The sequence below is a fragment of the Oncorhynchus kisutch genome, linkage group LG26 (assembly GCF_002021735.2).
Source record: "Oncorhynchus kisutch isolate 150728-3 linkage group LG26, Okis_V2, whole genome shotgun sequence".
NCBI classification, from domain to species: Eukaryota; Metazoa; Chordata; class Actinopteri; order Salmoniformes; family Salmonidae; genus Oncorhynchus; species Oncorhynchus kisutch.
The window spans coordinates 14,806,831-14,823,701 of NC_034199.2; the positions used below are offsets into that span (position 1 = coordinate 14,806,831).

The 16,871-nt window shown below is 41.7% G+C and overlaps 1 protein-coding gene across 6 annotated transcripts in view; it reads left to right on the plus strand.

Moving 5' to 3' along the window:
• Positions 1–16,871, plus strand: part of stxbp5l (syntaxin binding protein 5L) — a 218,138-nt gene that overhangs the window by 100,547 nt on the left and 100,720 nt on the right. For all 6 annotated transcript variants that reach the window (XM_031805714.1, XM_031805719.1, XM_031805717.1 and 3 more), the window contains exon 4: positions 7,279–7,379. In XM_031805714.1, coding sequence (XP_031661574.1) covers positions 7,279–7,379 — 101 coding nt within the window. The remainder of the gene's footprint in view (positions 1–7,278; positions 7,380–16,871) is intronic.

Here is a 16,871-nt window from a genome sequence, read left to right on the forward strand (position 1 = left end):
CCTGGGATTTGAACTCACAACCTCTTGGTTTATTTCATTTAGATCTTCCTGCTTCGCCACCATGTCTGTGTCAGTAACTGATTTCCCCTCCATTTCTACACTTTGGACTTCAAAGTAAATCTCAGTTTTGATTAAAAAAATATACTTAAGAACTATTATACTGTATTCATCAGTATGATTCAGGAGTAACATCAAAACAAAATAATATGCCCCACCAACATTAGACAACTACACAATTTCACATTTGAAGTGTTCCAAAAACACGTCTTCACATGGGAAATGTCATGTGAAGTGTTCCAAAAACACGTCATGTGATTTTCCACATGAAAAATCCTCACTTTCAATTACGCTTAGATGCTCTTATTGCACAAGCTATTACAAACGTTTCCTGTATTTTTTTCATGGTAAGTTACCAGCTACTGAGTTGTAGTGAAAATAGTGGAAACTCCTTTCATTAATGTGTCTCTACAGCTGAACTGTATTTTTTTCTCAATAAATATACAACAACAAATTGTATTCAGGAAGTAGGACACAGAAATTAAAATTCTAATATTTTCAATACCGGAACATTTGCTTGACTTTCTGAATTGACTGGAACTTAAATGGAATTGACCTCCTCATTGGTTAGCACACTTGGGACACAACCACACCTGATATTTTAAATGACAGTCTCATAAATAATAGCAAACTGAATTTGCTGCTTTGCCACCAGGTCTGTGGCCATGACAGAAATTGGCCAGAGATTTATAAGCAAGAATGCATTTCTACACTTTACTAAAAGTTACCCGGAATCAAGTCAATAATTGTGCGATTATCTGACAACACCAACTAAAAAGTAACAGTGCTCAGGGACACTTGACATTAAGGCTTAGATTCAATCAGATCAAGCATAAACATGCGATAGCCAACACCCACATAGCTGGAGTTTAATGTGACAATGTACCTGCTACACACCTTTTATAGCAAAGATACATCCCTTTAGTCTAAATGACAAACAACAGATGTGTGGAATGGATCACAAGGTTAGGATTTGATATATGAGAAATGAGTATCCCCCAGCCAGATAGCATTTGCTATGAAGACTGTTCTTATAGTTTGGCCCCTAAGACACGGCCCTGCCTGTCCCTGGTACTTCACAGTACAGAAACACCAACTCATTCTATGGCATAAATCAAGTGTCAACTCCAGATACCCTTATCTCAAGTAAAACCCATGTCCTTGACCGCACGCCTGGACGAGCTCACTGAGGGGAGTGAGCCTTTAATTTAAGATACACTATCCTAGGATAGGTGCAACACAAAATATGACATACAATGATTCCAGACACTATCCCACACATCCTGTCTCAGACCTTATCTCCCCCAAGGCCGAAGGAGGTAGTGACTGGCACACAGACATTATGGAGACAAGTAATTGGTTCCCCACATGGTTTGTAATAGGTAAAGATACATATCCACATATGTTAACTATGTTCCCTCCTGTCCTCTTCTCTTTCTGATATTCTGCATAGCAACAGGGACATGTGATAGACAAGCCTGACCTCTCCCCTCTCTGGGCCCCAGGTGACTATGGCCCATATGAGGGAGGAAGAGCAACTGCCAACACCAGAGGCCTGTCACGCCCTGACCATAGAGAGCCCTTGTTTCAGGGGGTAGGGGGTGACTAGGGGGTATTCTAGTTGAATATTTCTGTGTTCTAGTTTATATTTTCTATGTTGGTGTTTTGTATGATTCCCAATTAGAGGCAGCTGGTAATCATTGTCTCTAATTGGGGATCATATTTAAGTAGCTATTTTTCCCACCTGTGTTTGTGGGATATTGTTTAGTGTTTGTGCATGTGCACCACGTAGTCACATTTAGTTGTTCGTTTATTGATATATTTTGTTTTGTTTAAGTTTCTCTTTGAATGAAATATGTGGAACTCGTCATCCGCTGTGCCATGGTCCCGTTCTTACGACAGCCGTGACAAGTCGGAAGGGATACATGCTAATAACAACAGTTGAATAGTTCAATCCTATAAGCATATTATGCAGATAAGACATCTTAATTATCTATGTTACCGAGCTAATTCTGATTCTTCCAACACACTAGGCATCAGGATAGATAATAAACAGTTGCAGAAGGGTATGTGATGAGTCAAAAGAGTTAGTGCAAAGAGGGCCAATGCAGATAGTCTTGGGTATTTATTTGGGGCGGCAGGTAGACTAGTGGTTAGAGTGTTGGGCCAGTAACCGAAAGGTTGCTAGATCAAATCCCTGAGCTGACAAGATAAAAATCTGTAGTTCTGCCCCTGAACATTTAACCCACTGTTCCTAGGCCGTCATTGTAAATAGGAATTTGTTCTCATCTGACTTACATAGTTATTTGTTTAACTATTTAGTAGTCTTATGGCTTAGGGTTAGAAGCTGTTTATGGTCCTGTTGGGTCCAGACTTGGTGCATTGGTACCGCTGGTATAATGCCAGGAGACGCTTGTGGATTTGACAGCTCAAATGCAATTCCACCTCTGACACTGCTAAAACAACCACCAAGCGGATGTCCGCCAGCACAGGTCTGATAGTGTGCATGAATACTCTGAAGATTTGAACTTGCAACCTTATGGTCTGAGTGTATTAATGTTTCAGCAGTGCCACCAGATGGTTATTTGTTACCAAGAGCATACAGGATCTCCACACACTCGTTTAAAATAAGAGTAAAATTACAGTGTTGTTCCCTGGAGTACATCAAAGTCAAAAGTACCTTTTTGAGGTATACATAGGAACTCACATGGTTCTGGTTGGTACCTTTTTAGGGTACATGTGTGGTTAATCTAGTATAATGGTCATTTTTTCTACCCAACATGAAATATCAAGCTGCATTCTTAACCATGGGGGAGGTGGGAATTTACCAGTTGTGAAGTCGTAAATACCTGTTGGGATGCATTAACGTGATTTGAAACCGTTGGGAAACGTCAATTGGCTAATGGCCGACAAGCTGCGTCAACCATAAACTAAATGTACAGCTGTCATGCTTGTCAAAAATGTATAGAGTTCAAAAACCATATTATTAGATTGCTTTTTTAAATAATGTTTTGTCGTTCCAGTTATAACTGCCGAAAAAATTGTTATTGAGCTAATTTCATTAGTCGGTGATGTCATGTGGGAGGAGTTGAAGCTCAGGGATGATAGACGTGTTTCCCACTAGAAATGACCAGTTGGAGGGTTGTGCAAGCGGATTTTTTCCCAGTTGTAAATTCCCCCTTCCCACTTGGTAACAAACGTAGGCATTTGATGCAATCATTACTGCACTTTGAAATGTAGGTGGGGAAAATGTGCTGGTGCGGGCTCATTAGAATATTTTGTAGCATGGTCTAAAATATTTTGTATTTGTGCCGACTGTTAGTGGAAACACAGTTTCCAGTGCTTTTATCATTATGTTGAACAAGGTTGAGCAAGGCTTTTGACATTGTTAGTTATGCAATCTTTGTTAGAATGTGTGACACTGTTAAAAGGTTAGCGTGCATTTTCCAGTAGAACCTGGTTCACGAGAAGTTAATGTTCCATTTTCAATAGTTTACTGTCAATTAGTTACAAGTGGGTTATTGTGAAATTCACACTTACTGTACCTAATGCATCACACTCATTGACCTGAAGGTCTGGTAAGAAAGTGAGTATTACAATTACATGGTGACTAGCTAAAAAATGAAATATATTTTGATGCTTTGGTGTCTAATACACTGATCAAATAAAATAAAATAAAATAAAAATATATAGCAATGCTCCCCGTCCAACCTGACAGAGCTTGAGAGGGGCTGCAGAGAAGAATGGGATAAACTCCCTAAATACAGGTGCCCCAAGCTGGTAGCATCATACCCAAGAAGACTCGAGGCTGTAATCACTGCCAAAGGTTCTTTAACAAAGTACTAAGTGAAGTTTCTGAATACTCATGTAAATAAAAGGTATTTATGTTTAATACATTTACAACAACAACAAAAAATTCTCGCTTTGTCATCATGGCGTATTGTGTGTCGATTGATGTGGGGAAAATCATTACTTAATCCATTTTAGAATAAGGCTGTAATGTATCAAAATGAGGATAAAGTCAAGGGGTCTGAATGCTTTCAGAATGCACTGTGTGTATATGTTTATATATATTTATATATGCACTGAGGGTACAAATCATTTGGAACGCTTGCTCTTTCCATGACAGACTGACCAGGTGAAAGCTATGATCCCTCTTGATGTCACCTGTTAAATCCACTTCAATCAGTGTAGATGAAGGGGTGAAGTCAGGTTAAAGAAGGATTTTTAAGCCTTGAGACAATTGAGGCATGGATTGTGTATGTGTGCTACTCAGAGGGTGAATGGGCAAGACACAATATTTAAGTGCCTTTGAACGGGGTTTGGTGGTAGGTGTCAGGCGCACTGGTTTGAGTGTGTCAAGAACTGCAACACTGCTGGGTTTTTCACACTCAAAAATGTCCTGTGTGTATCAAGAATGGTCCACCCCCCCGAAGGACATTCAGCCAACGTAACACAACTGCGGGAAGCATTTGAGTGAACATGGGCCAGCATCCCTGTGGAACGCTTTCGACACCTTGTAGAGCAGTTGAGGCTGTTCTGAGGCCAACTATTAGGAATGTGTTCCTAATGTTTTGTACAGTCAGTGTATATTAGGGCTGGAGAACTGAGTGTACAAGCTTAAGGTTTATGAACAGACAACATTAACTAAGTTATTGTGACTTTTACATGAAGTTACTGACAATAAGTTTCCAGTAACTTCTGACAACAAGTTGCCATTAAGTTACTGGAATATGCACAATAACCTCTTCACACTTTAGCTCATTACTGACACATTCTCTTGTGAAGTTTACTGAAAGACAGTATCAAAGAAAATGTTCTCTACTTGCATTAGCATAACCAAACACTTAAACAGCTACAACACTTCCACTAACGGTTGTTCACATATATTTGACCACGCCCCCCAAATATGCTAATGAGACCCACCAGTACATTGCCACTACCTATCAAAGCCCAGTGATGGTACCTTATTTTCAAAATATTGGGTAGCAACCAAGAGGTTATGTGTTCAAATCCCATTTAAGCCCTAAGTTTGGTCACCACAGTAAACAATTATACAAGATTCTTATATAGCAGCATACTGTAATGTTATAGAAATAACACCTTCAAGTTGTTTTATATGTTTATTTATACTGTAACTTTAGCAAAGTGCAGAAATGTATTATTGCCAATCTGTTGTGAGGTTGAGTCCTATGTACAGCAGCATACTGTTCCTTTAACATTAACACCTGAATTAATCTATAAACATACAGTAACTACACTGATCAAAAATATAAACGCAACAAAGATTTTACTGACTTATTATTCATGAGGAAATCAGTCAACTGAAACAAATTCAAAAGGTCCTAATCTATGGATTTCACATGACTGTGAATAGAGATATGCATTATTAGGGGCCGGGATTAAGTGACCAGTCAGTATCAGGTGTGACCACCGTTTGCCTCATACAACCCAACACATCTCCTTCACATAGAGTTGTTCAGGCTGATTGTGGCCTGTGGAATGTTGTCCCACTCCTTTAATGGCTCCACGAAGTTGCGGGATATTGGTGGGAACTGAAACAAGCTGTCATACACGTTGATCCAGAGCATCCCAAACGTGCTCAATGGGCGACATGTCTGGTGAGTATGCAGGCCATGGAAGAATTGGGACATTTTCAGCCTCCAGGAATTGGTTACAGATCCTTGCGACATGGGGCCATGCATTATCATGCTGAAACATAAGGTGATGGCTGTGGATGAATGGCACGACATTGGGCCTTAGGATCTTGTCTCTCTGTGCATTCAAATTGCCATAGATAAAATGCAATTGTGTTTGTTGTCCGTAGCTTATGCCTGTCCATACTGTACCATAACTCAACAGTCAATGTGGGTCACTCTGTTCACAAAGTTGACGTTAACAAACCGCTCGTCCACACAACACCATCTACCTTGTACAGTACAGTTGAAACTGTGATTCATCCATGAAGAACACACTTCTCCAGCATGCCTGTGGCCATCGAGGCGAGCATTTTCCAACTGAAGATGGTTACGCCGTCAAACTGCAGTCAAGTCAAGACCATGGTGACGACGACGAGCTCGCAGATGAGCTTCCCTAAGACGGTTCTGACAGTTTGTGCAGAAATTCGTTGGTTGTGCAAACCCACAGTTTCATCAGCTGTCCGAGTGGCTGGTCTCAGACGATCTTGCAGGTGAAGAAGCCAGATGTGGAGGTCCTGGGCTGGTGTGGTTATACGTGGTCTGCTGTTGTGTAAACCAACACTTTACATGTTGTGTTTAATATATTTGTTAAGTATACTTGTAGATGTACCATATTTTGACTGTAACTAGACATAAATATTCAGGGGACCATGGCTCTTTAAATGTTATTAATGTAAATTATGTCTTTAAAAGGAAAATATTCAAAATTACCGTTGACACCTGGGTTTTCTCATGTGCTCAAATGTTGTCACGCGTAGTTTCATGGTATCACATGTTGAAATTTTGCGTCCACATCTTGTCACATTTATTGCACATTCATTTCACATAAAATCATATTCTGATACATATGTTGTCAGTCACGTGTAGTTTTGTTGTTATCACGTGTTGTTTCACATGTTGCTTAACAAGTTGCCACGTTTTCACATGAACTTCACTTTAAATCACACAAGATCACATGAGATCACACAAGATCACATGAGATCACACAAGATCACATGAGATCACACAAGATCACATGAGATCACACAAGATCACATGTTTACATTTGAAATTCATGTGGTTTTTCCATAAGGGTTCCATCTTCCTCCCACCTTTTGAAACTGATTTGCAGTTATTATAAGTACCATTCCTTGGCAGGAGTATGCAGTAGCTCAGGGGTATGTATTGATCGTAGTTTGTTAGACAGTTCGAGAGTCAGAGTTCATTATGAGTAACATTAGTCCACGGTTTACATAGCAGTGATCAGCATAGTAATGATGGAGTCAGTGTACCAGGGTTGGGGTCAAATTGAAGGCAGTTCATTCAGGAAGTGATTTGTATTTCAAATTCAGGAATTGAAAAATGTTTTTGAAATAAATACGGTCTACTTTTCAGTTTATTGAGAAGTCATAAAAAAAATGTAATTCATTTTTTTCCATAATTTAGTTATTATTATATTTCCTGAATTGACTGCCTTCAATTAGAATTGACCCCAATCAAGTGTACTGACTGTCTGTGTTCTGTTTGTTTGTCTCACCTTCAGGGGGCGCTGGTTACGGCATGTGCAGATGACACGCTACACCTGTGGAACCTTCGCCAGAGACGCCCAGCCATCCTGCACTCGCTTAAATTCAACAGGGAGAGGTAAGTACTCTACGTGCGGTAACACATTCACACACACACACACACACACACACACACACACACACACACACACACACACACACACACACACGACCTTGCATAAAGGCATGCATCTTTTCTGTTTGACATCTCGTGGCTCGATGAGATGGATTCTACTTCAAGGCCAGAGTATGCCCAAATATATTCAAGTTAGACAGAATAAATCTACATGTCCCAAGGTTCACCGTCAAAGTTCTCAAACTATACTCAGAGTTCAGCAAAAGCATTCACCACAATGCTGAATGTCACAAACATCAACATTTCCTCATCTTTCAAAACGCTCTGGGTGAGCATTCACACATTTTCTGCATGACCCTGTCTGGCCTGAATATGACAGATGTATTGTGTAGGTGTATGCTGTGCAGAATGTGGGAGCATGGTGGAGTTTGTGCTGTCTGGCTGAAAGGGTTCATTCATCCTCCCTTAAGCCTTCCAGGCAATAGAGGTGGCTAGGGCATAGGGAAGAATCAGTCATAGATACTGTAGTGAATGGAGGAAGTGAGTAACACCCTAGCAGGGATTAAAACCTGGTTCGTCTCACCCCAATATTACCCTAGCCATAACAGGCGTATGAAGGGGTAATTCAGGAAAAATATTGGTGTGAAAGACTATATTCTGTTCTGAAATCTGATATTTTGTAGTTTTGTAAAATGTGTAAAGTTTTATGGCCTCTCCATCTATTTTTCTTTCTCTTTCAACAGTAAATTGTATGCAGACACCGATAAAATATTGGAGCAAAGTTTGAAAAGATCCTAAATGATTAACTGACCAATCACACGACTCTCTTGTCCTGTGGGGCAATCTTCGGGTGCTAGGAAACAGAAGAAAGCTCATTCAAACACTTTGTACATGTTGTGTGAGTGCTTGAAGAAGAGAGAGGGAAAGAGATGCTTTGGAAGGATCTGTTTTTGTGTGTTGTGAAGGTCTTCCTGCGTGAATATTTGAAAAAGAGAGAAACAGAGAGATCCTTTGGGAAGATATTTTGAAGGTCTTTCCCATTTCTTTTTCTGTGACAATGAAAAATGTCCTAACCTTTGAAGCCCCATCTAAGAAGAAGGTATGAATGATAGTGTTGTGAAGCTTTCATTATATGAGTATCCTGCATGTGTTCCCTTACAAAAGAAAAACACTCACAGCAGGATTTGAGTCCCTGGCGGCGTAGTGTGTTACTGATGGTAGGCTTTGTTACCATGGTCCCAGCTCTCTGCAGGTCATTCACTAGGTCCCCCCGTGTGGTTCTGGGATTTTTGCTCACCGTTCTTGTGATCATTTTGACCCCACGGGGTGAGATCTTGCGTGGAGCCCCAGATCGAGGGAGATTATCAGTGGTCTTGTATGTCTTCCATTTCCTAATAATTGCTCCCACAGTTGATTTCTTCAAAGCAAGCTGCTTACCTATTGCAGATCCAGTCTTCCCAGCCTGGTGCAGGTCTACAATTTTGTTTCTGGTGTCCTTTGACAGCTCTTTGGTCTTGGTCATAGTGGAGTTTGGAGTGTGACTGTTTGAGGTTGTGGACAGGTGTCTTTTATACTGATAACAAGTTCAAACAGGTGCCATTAATACAGGTAACGAGTGGAGGACAGAGGAGCCTCTTAAAGAAGAAGTTACAGGTCTGTGAGAGACAGAAATCTTGCTTGTCTGTAGGTGACCAAATACTTATTTCCCACCATAATTTGCAAATAAATTCATAAAAAATCCTACAATGTGATTTTATGGATTTTTTTTCTCCTCATTTTGTCTGTCATAGTTGAAGTGTACCTATGATGAAAACTACAGGCCTCTCTCATCTTTTTAAGTGGGAGAACTTGCACAATTGGTGGCTGACTAAATACTTTTTCAGTGACCGTTGGAAGAAGTACAGTGAAAAGAACAGTGAAGTTAACGCTCTGTCTCCTTATTTATCTATTTTTGTAAATATAGAGCTATTTTAGGCATTGAACACATAACTACTCTTCTACGTTAGAATGAGATTGAGTGTCTGGAAAGAACTGCACTGTTCTTATTAACTCAAGTTAGATTTTTGGAATTTTAGTGCACAATTTTTTCATTGCATTTTCTGAAAACGTTCAGAATACACTGAAACAAAATTGAAAATACATCATCTATACAGTTAAAAGCAACAATGCGATGTCAAGACAAGTTGATCAATTTACCTGATTTTGCTCAGCGTTACTTCAGACAAAATCTAAACTGCAATATTCTTGTAATTATTTTTGTGTATAAAAAAATCTTAGATTTCCGCTCAGTTTGAGCAAATTCTGAATTTACGATTAATCGTGATCCAACGACATGGTGACATTTTGTGTTGATTTCACGTTGAATTCACATTAGTTGGCAACTCAACCAAATGTAAATCAAAACTAGACGTTGAACTGACGTCTGTGCCCAGTGGGTAGCTACTTATATTCCTTCAAGGTTACCCTCGGTATGAAAGCAGATAACAAGATAAGAGGTATGTCATTCAACCCATCTCCCTTACCGAGAATAGTGGATGTCAGTTTTCAATTAACAGGTCAAGGGAACTGCCACATTGAAGGTGGTATAAAAGCTCCATTTACACGCTAGGTTAATTGTTGATAAGGCACAATGTTCACAGGAGTTATGGCTGTGTTTGAACAGCAGTAAGTTATATCTGAAAGTGAAATACATTTCAGGAAGGCAGGGACTTGAATTGAGTCACAACCAGCCGCTCACCACCGCCACATCTCAACACACAGGACCAATAAACCTTGAGAAACAACAGACAACACTTCTAGATTCCACTGAAAATCCACCAGAAATCCCTCTGCAATGTTAATCTAGGTAACAGTATCTTTAAATCATAAAGCTACTTTGTGCACACTCTTTAAAATGCCAACGGTTTAGGGGTACGAGTGTGATGGCCACTAAAATGATACATTTAATCCCTTTTAGGCCATGACAGAGAAACTTCCTATGAGTCATGGTGTGTCTCAAGGGTCCAATGTTGAACATTTAGACCAAGAGTCAGACCCGAGAGGCTCCTGAACACTTCAACACCCATAATCCACCTGGTCTGTACTGGGTGGCCATTTTTCTCTCAAATCTACCAGTAAACTCCAAACACTACAGTCCCCAGAAAGGTCGTGCAAAAATGCTGGCTTTGTCATAGCCATTTTGCGTCCAACCCAATAGCTCAGACATGGTCTTACTTAGTGGCATTCTAGCTGAATGTTTTTGTGTAGTGTTTGTCAGCCCTGTCCGAGGGTCCCTTTGTGTGTGAGTGATGTTTAACACTCACTGATACCCCATGTGTAGGATTAAAGGGATGGAAAACCCTCTGGCAGACAACTCTTTCTTTCTCTCTATTTCTGTCTCCCTCCATTCCCATATCACAGAGAGCCAGACAGGCCTAAACCTTTGCCTAGTAATTGCCATTAAAGTCGTTTAAACCTGAGGAATTGAATTACCTTTCCTGGTGATAACTGCAGTCCGTGTGACGTTGGGGAATTGCAGAGCAGGGGGGTAGGAAGGTGTTTTTAATAGATTTCCACTAGCCACCCAGGTGGGAAGTGCATGGGTTGCAGAATTGAAAATGTCCAGGCATGATCATTCCCATCACCCTCATATAGTACATTTTCTGTGATGGCACTGATTATTTCTGGTATGACGCCAGTGTGTGTTTTGGCCAGGGAATTTTCACATCATGCAGATGCTCTTCAGTTGTTTGTGTTGATTTCAGTAACAACATCTAATCAAATCAAAGCGTATTGGTTGTGTACATAGATTGGAATAACAGATGTTAGTGCAGGTGCAGAAAACTGCTTACGTTTCTAGCTCCAACAAGGCAGTAATATCTAGCGATGCAATAAACAACAAAAAACAACAAACAAAAAAAAAAAAAAAAAACAAGAGATTAAGAAATATCAGAACCAGCAATATCAGAGTCTGGAATGTATATTTACATATACACGGAGTGTATGAAACATTAGGAACACCTTCAGAAAATCCTCAATTTGTTGGGGCATGGACTCTACAAGGTGTCGAAAGCATTCCACAGGGATGCTGGCCCATGTTGACTCCAGTGCTCCCCACAGTTGTGTCAAGTTGGCTAGTAGTGGATCTCTACTCCGAATAGCTCGTTCCAACTCATCCCACAGATGCTCAATTGGATGGAGATCTGGTGACTGGGCAGGCCACTGCAGTAAGCTAAATTCACTGTCATGTCCGTGGAACCATTCCAATCCTAGCCTTGTGGCATGGAGCATTGTCCCATTAGTTTGTAGCCCAAACTGTTCGAACGTTACCAAAACAGCTGTTGGCACATTACCGGTACGGACTTCAAATGAGTCTCCTGACACTTGTGGGGGTCGTAAAGAAAAAGTGAGATGCGGAAGTGCGACACTGGCGGATGCGGTGGATTGATCCTACGTGTTTTGGTCATCGTTTCATATGACCAAGAAAACCTTCTGGACATCAAAACAGCGATTACTAACCTTGATTTGGATGAAGATTACTAACCTTGATTTGGATGAAGATTACTAACCTTGATTTGGATGAAGATTACTAACCTTGATTTGGATGAAGATTACTAACCTTGATTTGGATGAAGATTACTAACCTTGATCAACTGAAGAACTGTAATATGTTTCACCGAGTCGTGCCTGAACAAGGACACAGAAAATATAAATCTAGCTGTTTTTTCTATATATCAGCAGGACAGAACAGCTGCGTCCGATAAGCTGAGGGGGGGGGTCTCTTTGTCAACAACATGTGTCTTGTGGTAAACCGTGGGGTGTTGAGCGTGCAGAGATCGACATAGAGACAGGGAGGCTTTAGTCCGCAAAAACAAATTTACTAAAACAGAAAATAAATATATCAAAGAAATATCTTAAGTTTTGCTTGGACTTCCTTCTCTCTCTTAACTGGTGTCTGTCTCTCTCCCTTCTCTCCTGCGGTGTGCCATCGTGCCTCTTTTATTTAGCCTCCACGGCTGGTTGGCACTTTCCTCTAATTACCTCCGCTGTCCGTGTCGGGGTTCCCAGCTCCCGTATTCCCAACAGAGGGAGCCAACGTCGCCTCACGTACCTCCCCCCTATTACCATCCCCCAGGGTTGACCTCCTGGGATACCACAGTGTGTACGATCCCTGATTTAAGGAAGTCTTGAGGTTCTGCCCGCCTGAGCTAGAATCCCTCGTGAAACTATAGACCATAGTATTTACCAAGAGTGATTTCATCTATATTTTTCAAAGCCGTCTATTTACCACCACAAACTGATGCTGACACTAAGACCGCACTCAACCAGCCATATAAGGCCGTAAGCAAACAAGAAAATGCTCACATAGATGTGGCGCTCCTATTAGCCGGCGAAAAAACTTTAGATCACCTCTACTTTACACACACAGATGCATGCAAAGCTCTCCCTCGCCCTCCATTTGGAAAACCTGACCATAACTACATCCTCTTAATTCCTGCTTACAAGCAAAAGCTAAAATAGGAAGTGCCAGTGATGTGCTCAATATGGAAGTTGTCCAATGAGGCGGCCACAAGACAGTTTCGCCAACACAGATTGGAATATGTTCTGGGATTCATCCGATGGCATTGAGGAGTTTACCACATCAGTCACCGGCATTAATAAGTGCATCGACAACGTACTCCCCACAGTGATCGTACGTTCATGTCCTAACCAGAAGCAATGTATTACAGGCAACAGCCGCACTGAGCTAAAGTCTACAGCTGCCGCTTTCAAGGAGCGGGACACAATACGGACGCTTATAAGAAATCCCTTTAGCTCTCCAACGAACCATCAAACAGGTGAAGCATCAATACAGGATTGAGATCGAATCCTACGACACTGGCTCTGAGGCTCTGCAAACTATCATGGATTACAAAGGGAAACCCAGCCACGAGCTGTCCAGTGATGCCTCCCAGATAAGCTAAATGCCTTCTACACTCACTTCGAGGCAAGAAACACCGAACCACGCATGAGCGCACCAGCTGTTCCGGACAATTGTGTGATCACGCACTCCGTAGTTGATGTGAGTAAGACTTTTAAAAAGACGGATTAGCAGGATGCGTACTCAGAGCATGTGCTTACCAGCTAGCAAGTGTCCTCACTAACATCTCCCTGACCCAGTCTGTAAAACCCACGTTTCAAGCAGACCACCATACATAGCCGCTGGAAGAAGGAGAGGGTTACATACTGCTATATCGGTCTCCTAATACAGAAAGAGTGAAGGCCCAGTGCACTACTTTATGCACTATTTTATTTCTGATTTTTCAGGGGGTGCTGCAGCATCCTCAGCACCCCTACTTCCAGCTATGCCACCACAGTCCCCGTGCCCAAGAATGCCAATCTAACGTGTCTAAATTACTTTCTCCACGTGACACTCAGTTCTGTAGCCATAAAATGCTTTGAAAGGCTGGTCATGGCTCACATCAAAAGCAACATCCCAGACACCCTGGGCCCAATCCAATTAGCATACCGCCCCCAACAGATCCACAGATGTTGCGATCTCTATTGCATTCCACACGACCCTCTCCCTTCTGGACTAAAGGAACGCCTATGTGAGGATGCTGTTCAAATCAAATCAAATGTTATTTTATTTATCACATGCGCCAAATACAACTGTAAAATGCTTACTTACAAGCCCTTAACTAATGTAGTGCAGTGCAAGAAATAGAGTTAAGTTTATTTTGTAAATGTTTTCTTAAGTAGAAAATAAAATAAAAAGTAACGCAAAAAAAGTACAATAACGTGGCTATATACAGGGGGTACCGGTCCCAAGCAATGTGCGGGGGTAAAGGTTCGTTGAGGTTCATTGACTACAGCTCGTTCAACACCATAGTGCCCTTCAAGCTTATCACTAAGCTAAGGACCAGGGGATTAATACACCTCCCTCCGCAATTGGATACTGGACTTTGTGATGGGCCTACAGGAAAAGGACTACATGGACTACAGGAAACGGATGCTGAGCACCTCCCCATTCACATCGACGGGGCTGTAGAGGAGACGGTCGAGAGCTTCAAAGTCCTCTGTGTCCACATCACTAAATCCAATCCAATTTTATTGGTCAAATACATGTGATTAGCAGATGTTATTGCGGGTGTAGCAAAATGCTTGTGCTTCTAGCTCCGACAGTGCAGTAATATCTAACAAATTACACAACATATACCCAATACACACCAATGGTCCTAACACACCAACACAGTTGTGAAGAGGGAACGACAATGCCTCTTCACCCTTAACTCAACTATCTCCTACCCCACAACACTGACTCAGTATCGGTACGCTTTGTATATAACCTGTATATAGCCTCGTTATTGTTATTTTATTGTGTTACAATTTTATTTTTTATCTATTTGTTAATTTGCCTACTTTTTAAGTACATTGTTGGGAAAAGGCTTGTAAGTAAGCATTTCTACATATATGACGGCGCATATGACAAATACAATTTGAAATGATTGAAGTGAAATCAATAAGGGATCCTAGCTTTCACTTGGATGCACCTGGTCAGTCTGTGTCATGGAAAGAGCGGGTGTTTCTATTGTTTTGTATACATTTGGTATGTACAGACAATATGGACAGTAAATTAATAGAACTGGTTGATACAGCAGTCGTTATATTGGAGGAACCATGACTAGAATACGATATATACATAAAACAGTATGTAAACGTTATTAAAGTGACCCGTGTTCAATGACTGTACAGTACATAGAGGATCAGCCTCTAAGGTGCAGGGCAGGGTACCGGGCGACTAGTGATGACTGTTTTCACTCTCTGTGTCCCAGCTTTGATACACCTGTACTGTCTCTGACTTCTAGATGGTAGAAGGGTGAACAGGCCATGGCACAGGTGGTTGAGATCCGTATTTTCTTGTCCTTCCTGTGACACCCACCTGGGGATATAGATGTCCTAGAGGGCAGGCAGTGTGCCACTGGTGATGCGTTGGCGTGACCGCACCACCCACTGGAGAGTCCTGTGGTTGCGGGCAGTGCAGGTGCCATACCAGGCAGTGATACGGCCCGACAGAATGCTCTCGATGGTGCATCTGTAGAAGTTTGGGATGTTCTTAGGGGCCAAGCCAAATTTCTTTAGCCTCCTGAGGTTGAAGAGGTGCTGTTGCACCTCTTTCACTACGCTGTCAGTTTGGAGGGACCATAACAGGTCTTCAGTGATGTGCATGCCAAGGAGCTTGAAGCTATTGACACTCTCCATGGTGGCCCCGTCGATATGGATGGTGGCGTGCTCTCTCTGTTATCTCACGTAGTCCACGATCAGCACTTTCATTTTGTGACGTTGAGGCAGAGGTTATTTTCTTCCCAGCACTCTCACCTCCTCCCTGTAGGCTGACTCGTCATTGTTGGTAATCAGGCCTACAGTACCATTGTTGTGTCGTCAGCAAACTTGATGATTGCATTGGAGACGTGTATAGCATACAGGGAGTACAGGAGGGGGCTGAGCACAGACCCCTGTGGGGACCCTGTGTTGAGGACCGGTGTGGCGTAGGTGTCGTTGCCTACCTTCACAACCTGGGGTTGGCCCGTCAGGAAGTCTAGGACCCAGTTGCACAGGGAGGTGTACAGACCCAGAGCCCTGAGCTTAGTAATGGTCTTGGAGGGCACTATAGTGTTGGAGGTTGAGCTGTAGTCGATGAACAGCATTCTCACATACAGTAGGTATCCCTCTTGTCCAGGTGGCATAGGGCAGTGTGCGGTGCAATTGCGATTGCGTCGTCCATGGATCTTTTGGGGCGGTATGCAAATTGTAGTGGGTTTAGGGTAAGGTGGAGGTGATATAATCCTTAACAAGCCTCTCAATGCACTTCATGATGACAGAAGTGAGTTCTGTGGGGGGATAGTCATTTTGTTCAGTTACCTTCACTTTCTTGGGTTTCGGAACAATGGTGGACATCTTGAAGTAAGTGGGGAAAGAGATAACTACACTCTGGATAACATAGAAAACGTCAAACGTTCTATAGATCCTCAGTTTGATATGCTTGAGCAGCAGTCAAATAAATCATCCAATGAAACAGAGGAGAAATGTCCTTCCAAAGAATCAAACAAAACAATGGAAGAGGAGGCGGTTACAACAATGTCAAAGAAGGACAGCGCATTGCTGGCAAGAATGAACATACAGCTACAAAAGCGTGATCTATTGCCCAGAGTAATAGAGGACATTGAAGCCCTCAAGGTAGGAATGGATTACAGCAACAAATAAATTTATGGAAGAAATAAGGACTAAAAACAAAATCTTGAAAGGCGACAGTAGACTCCCTACACTCAACGACAGAGAAACTCCTGAGTGATAACACTCAAATGAAAGCGGAGCTACTTATACTTATATATATTTTTAGACTGGGAGTGAAGGAGAATGAAAATTCTGGCAACAGAAGAAAAGGTGAAGGATTTCATGAAAACATCATCTTAAAATGTCCAACAAACAGGTGAATAACATTGATTTCCAAAGGGCGCATGGTTTTGGTCGAAGGGT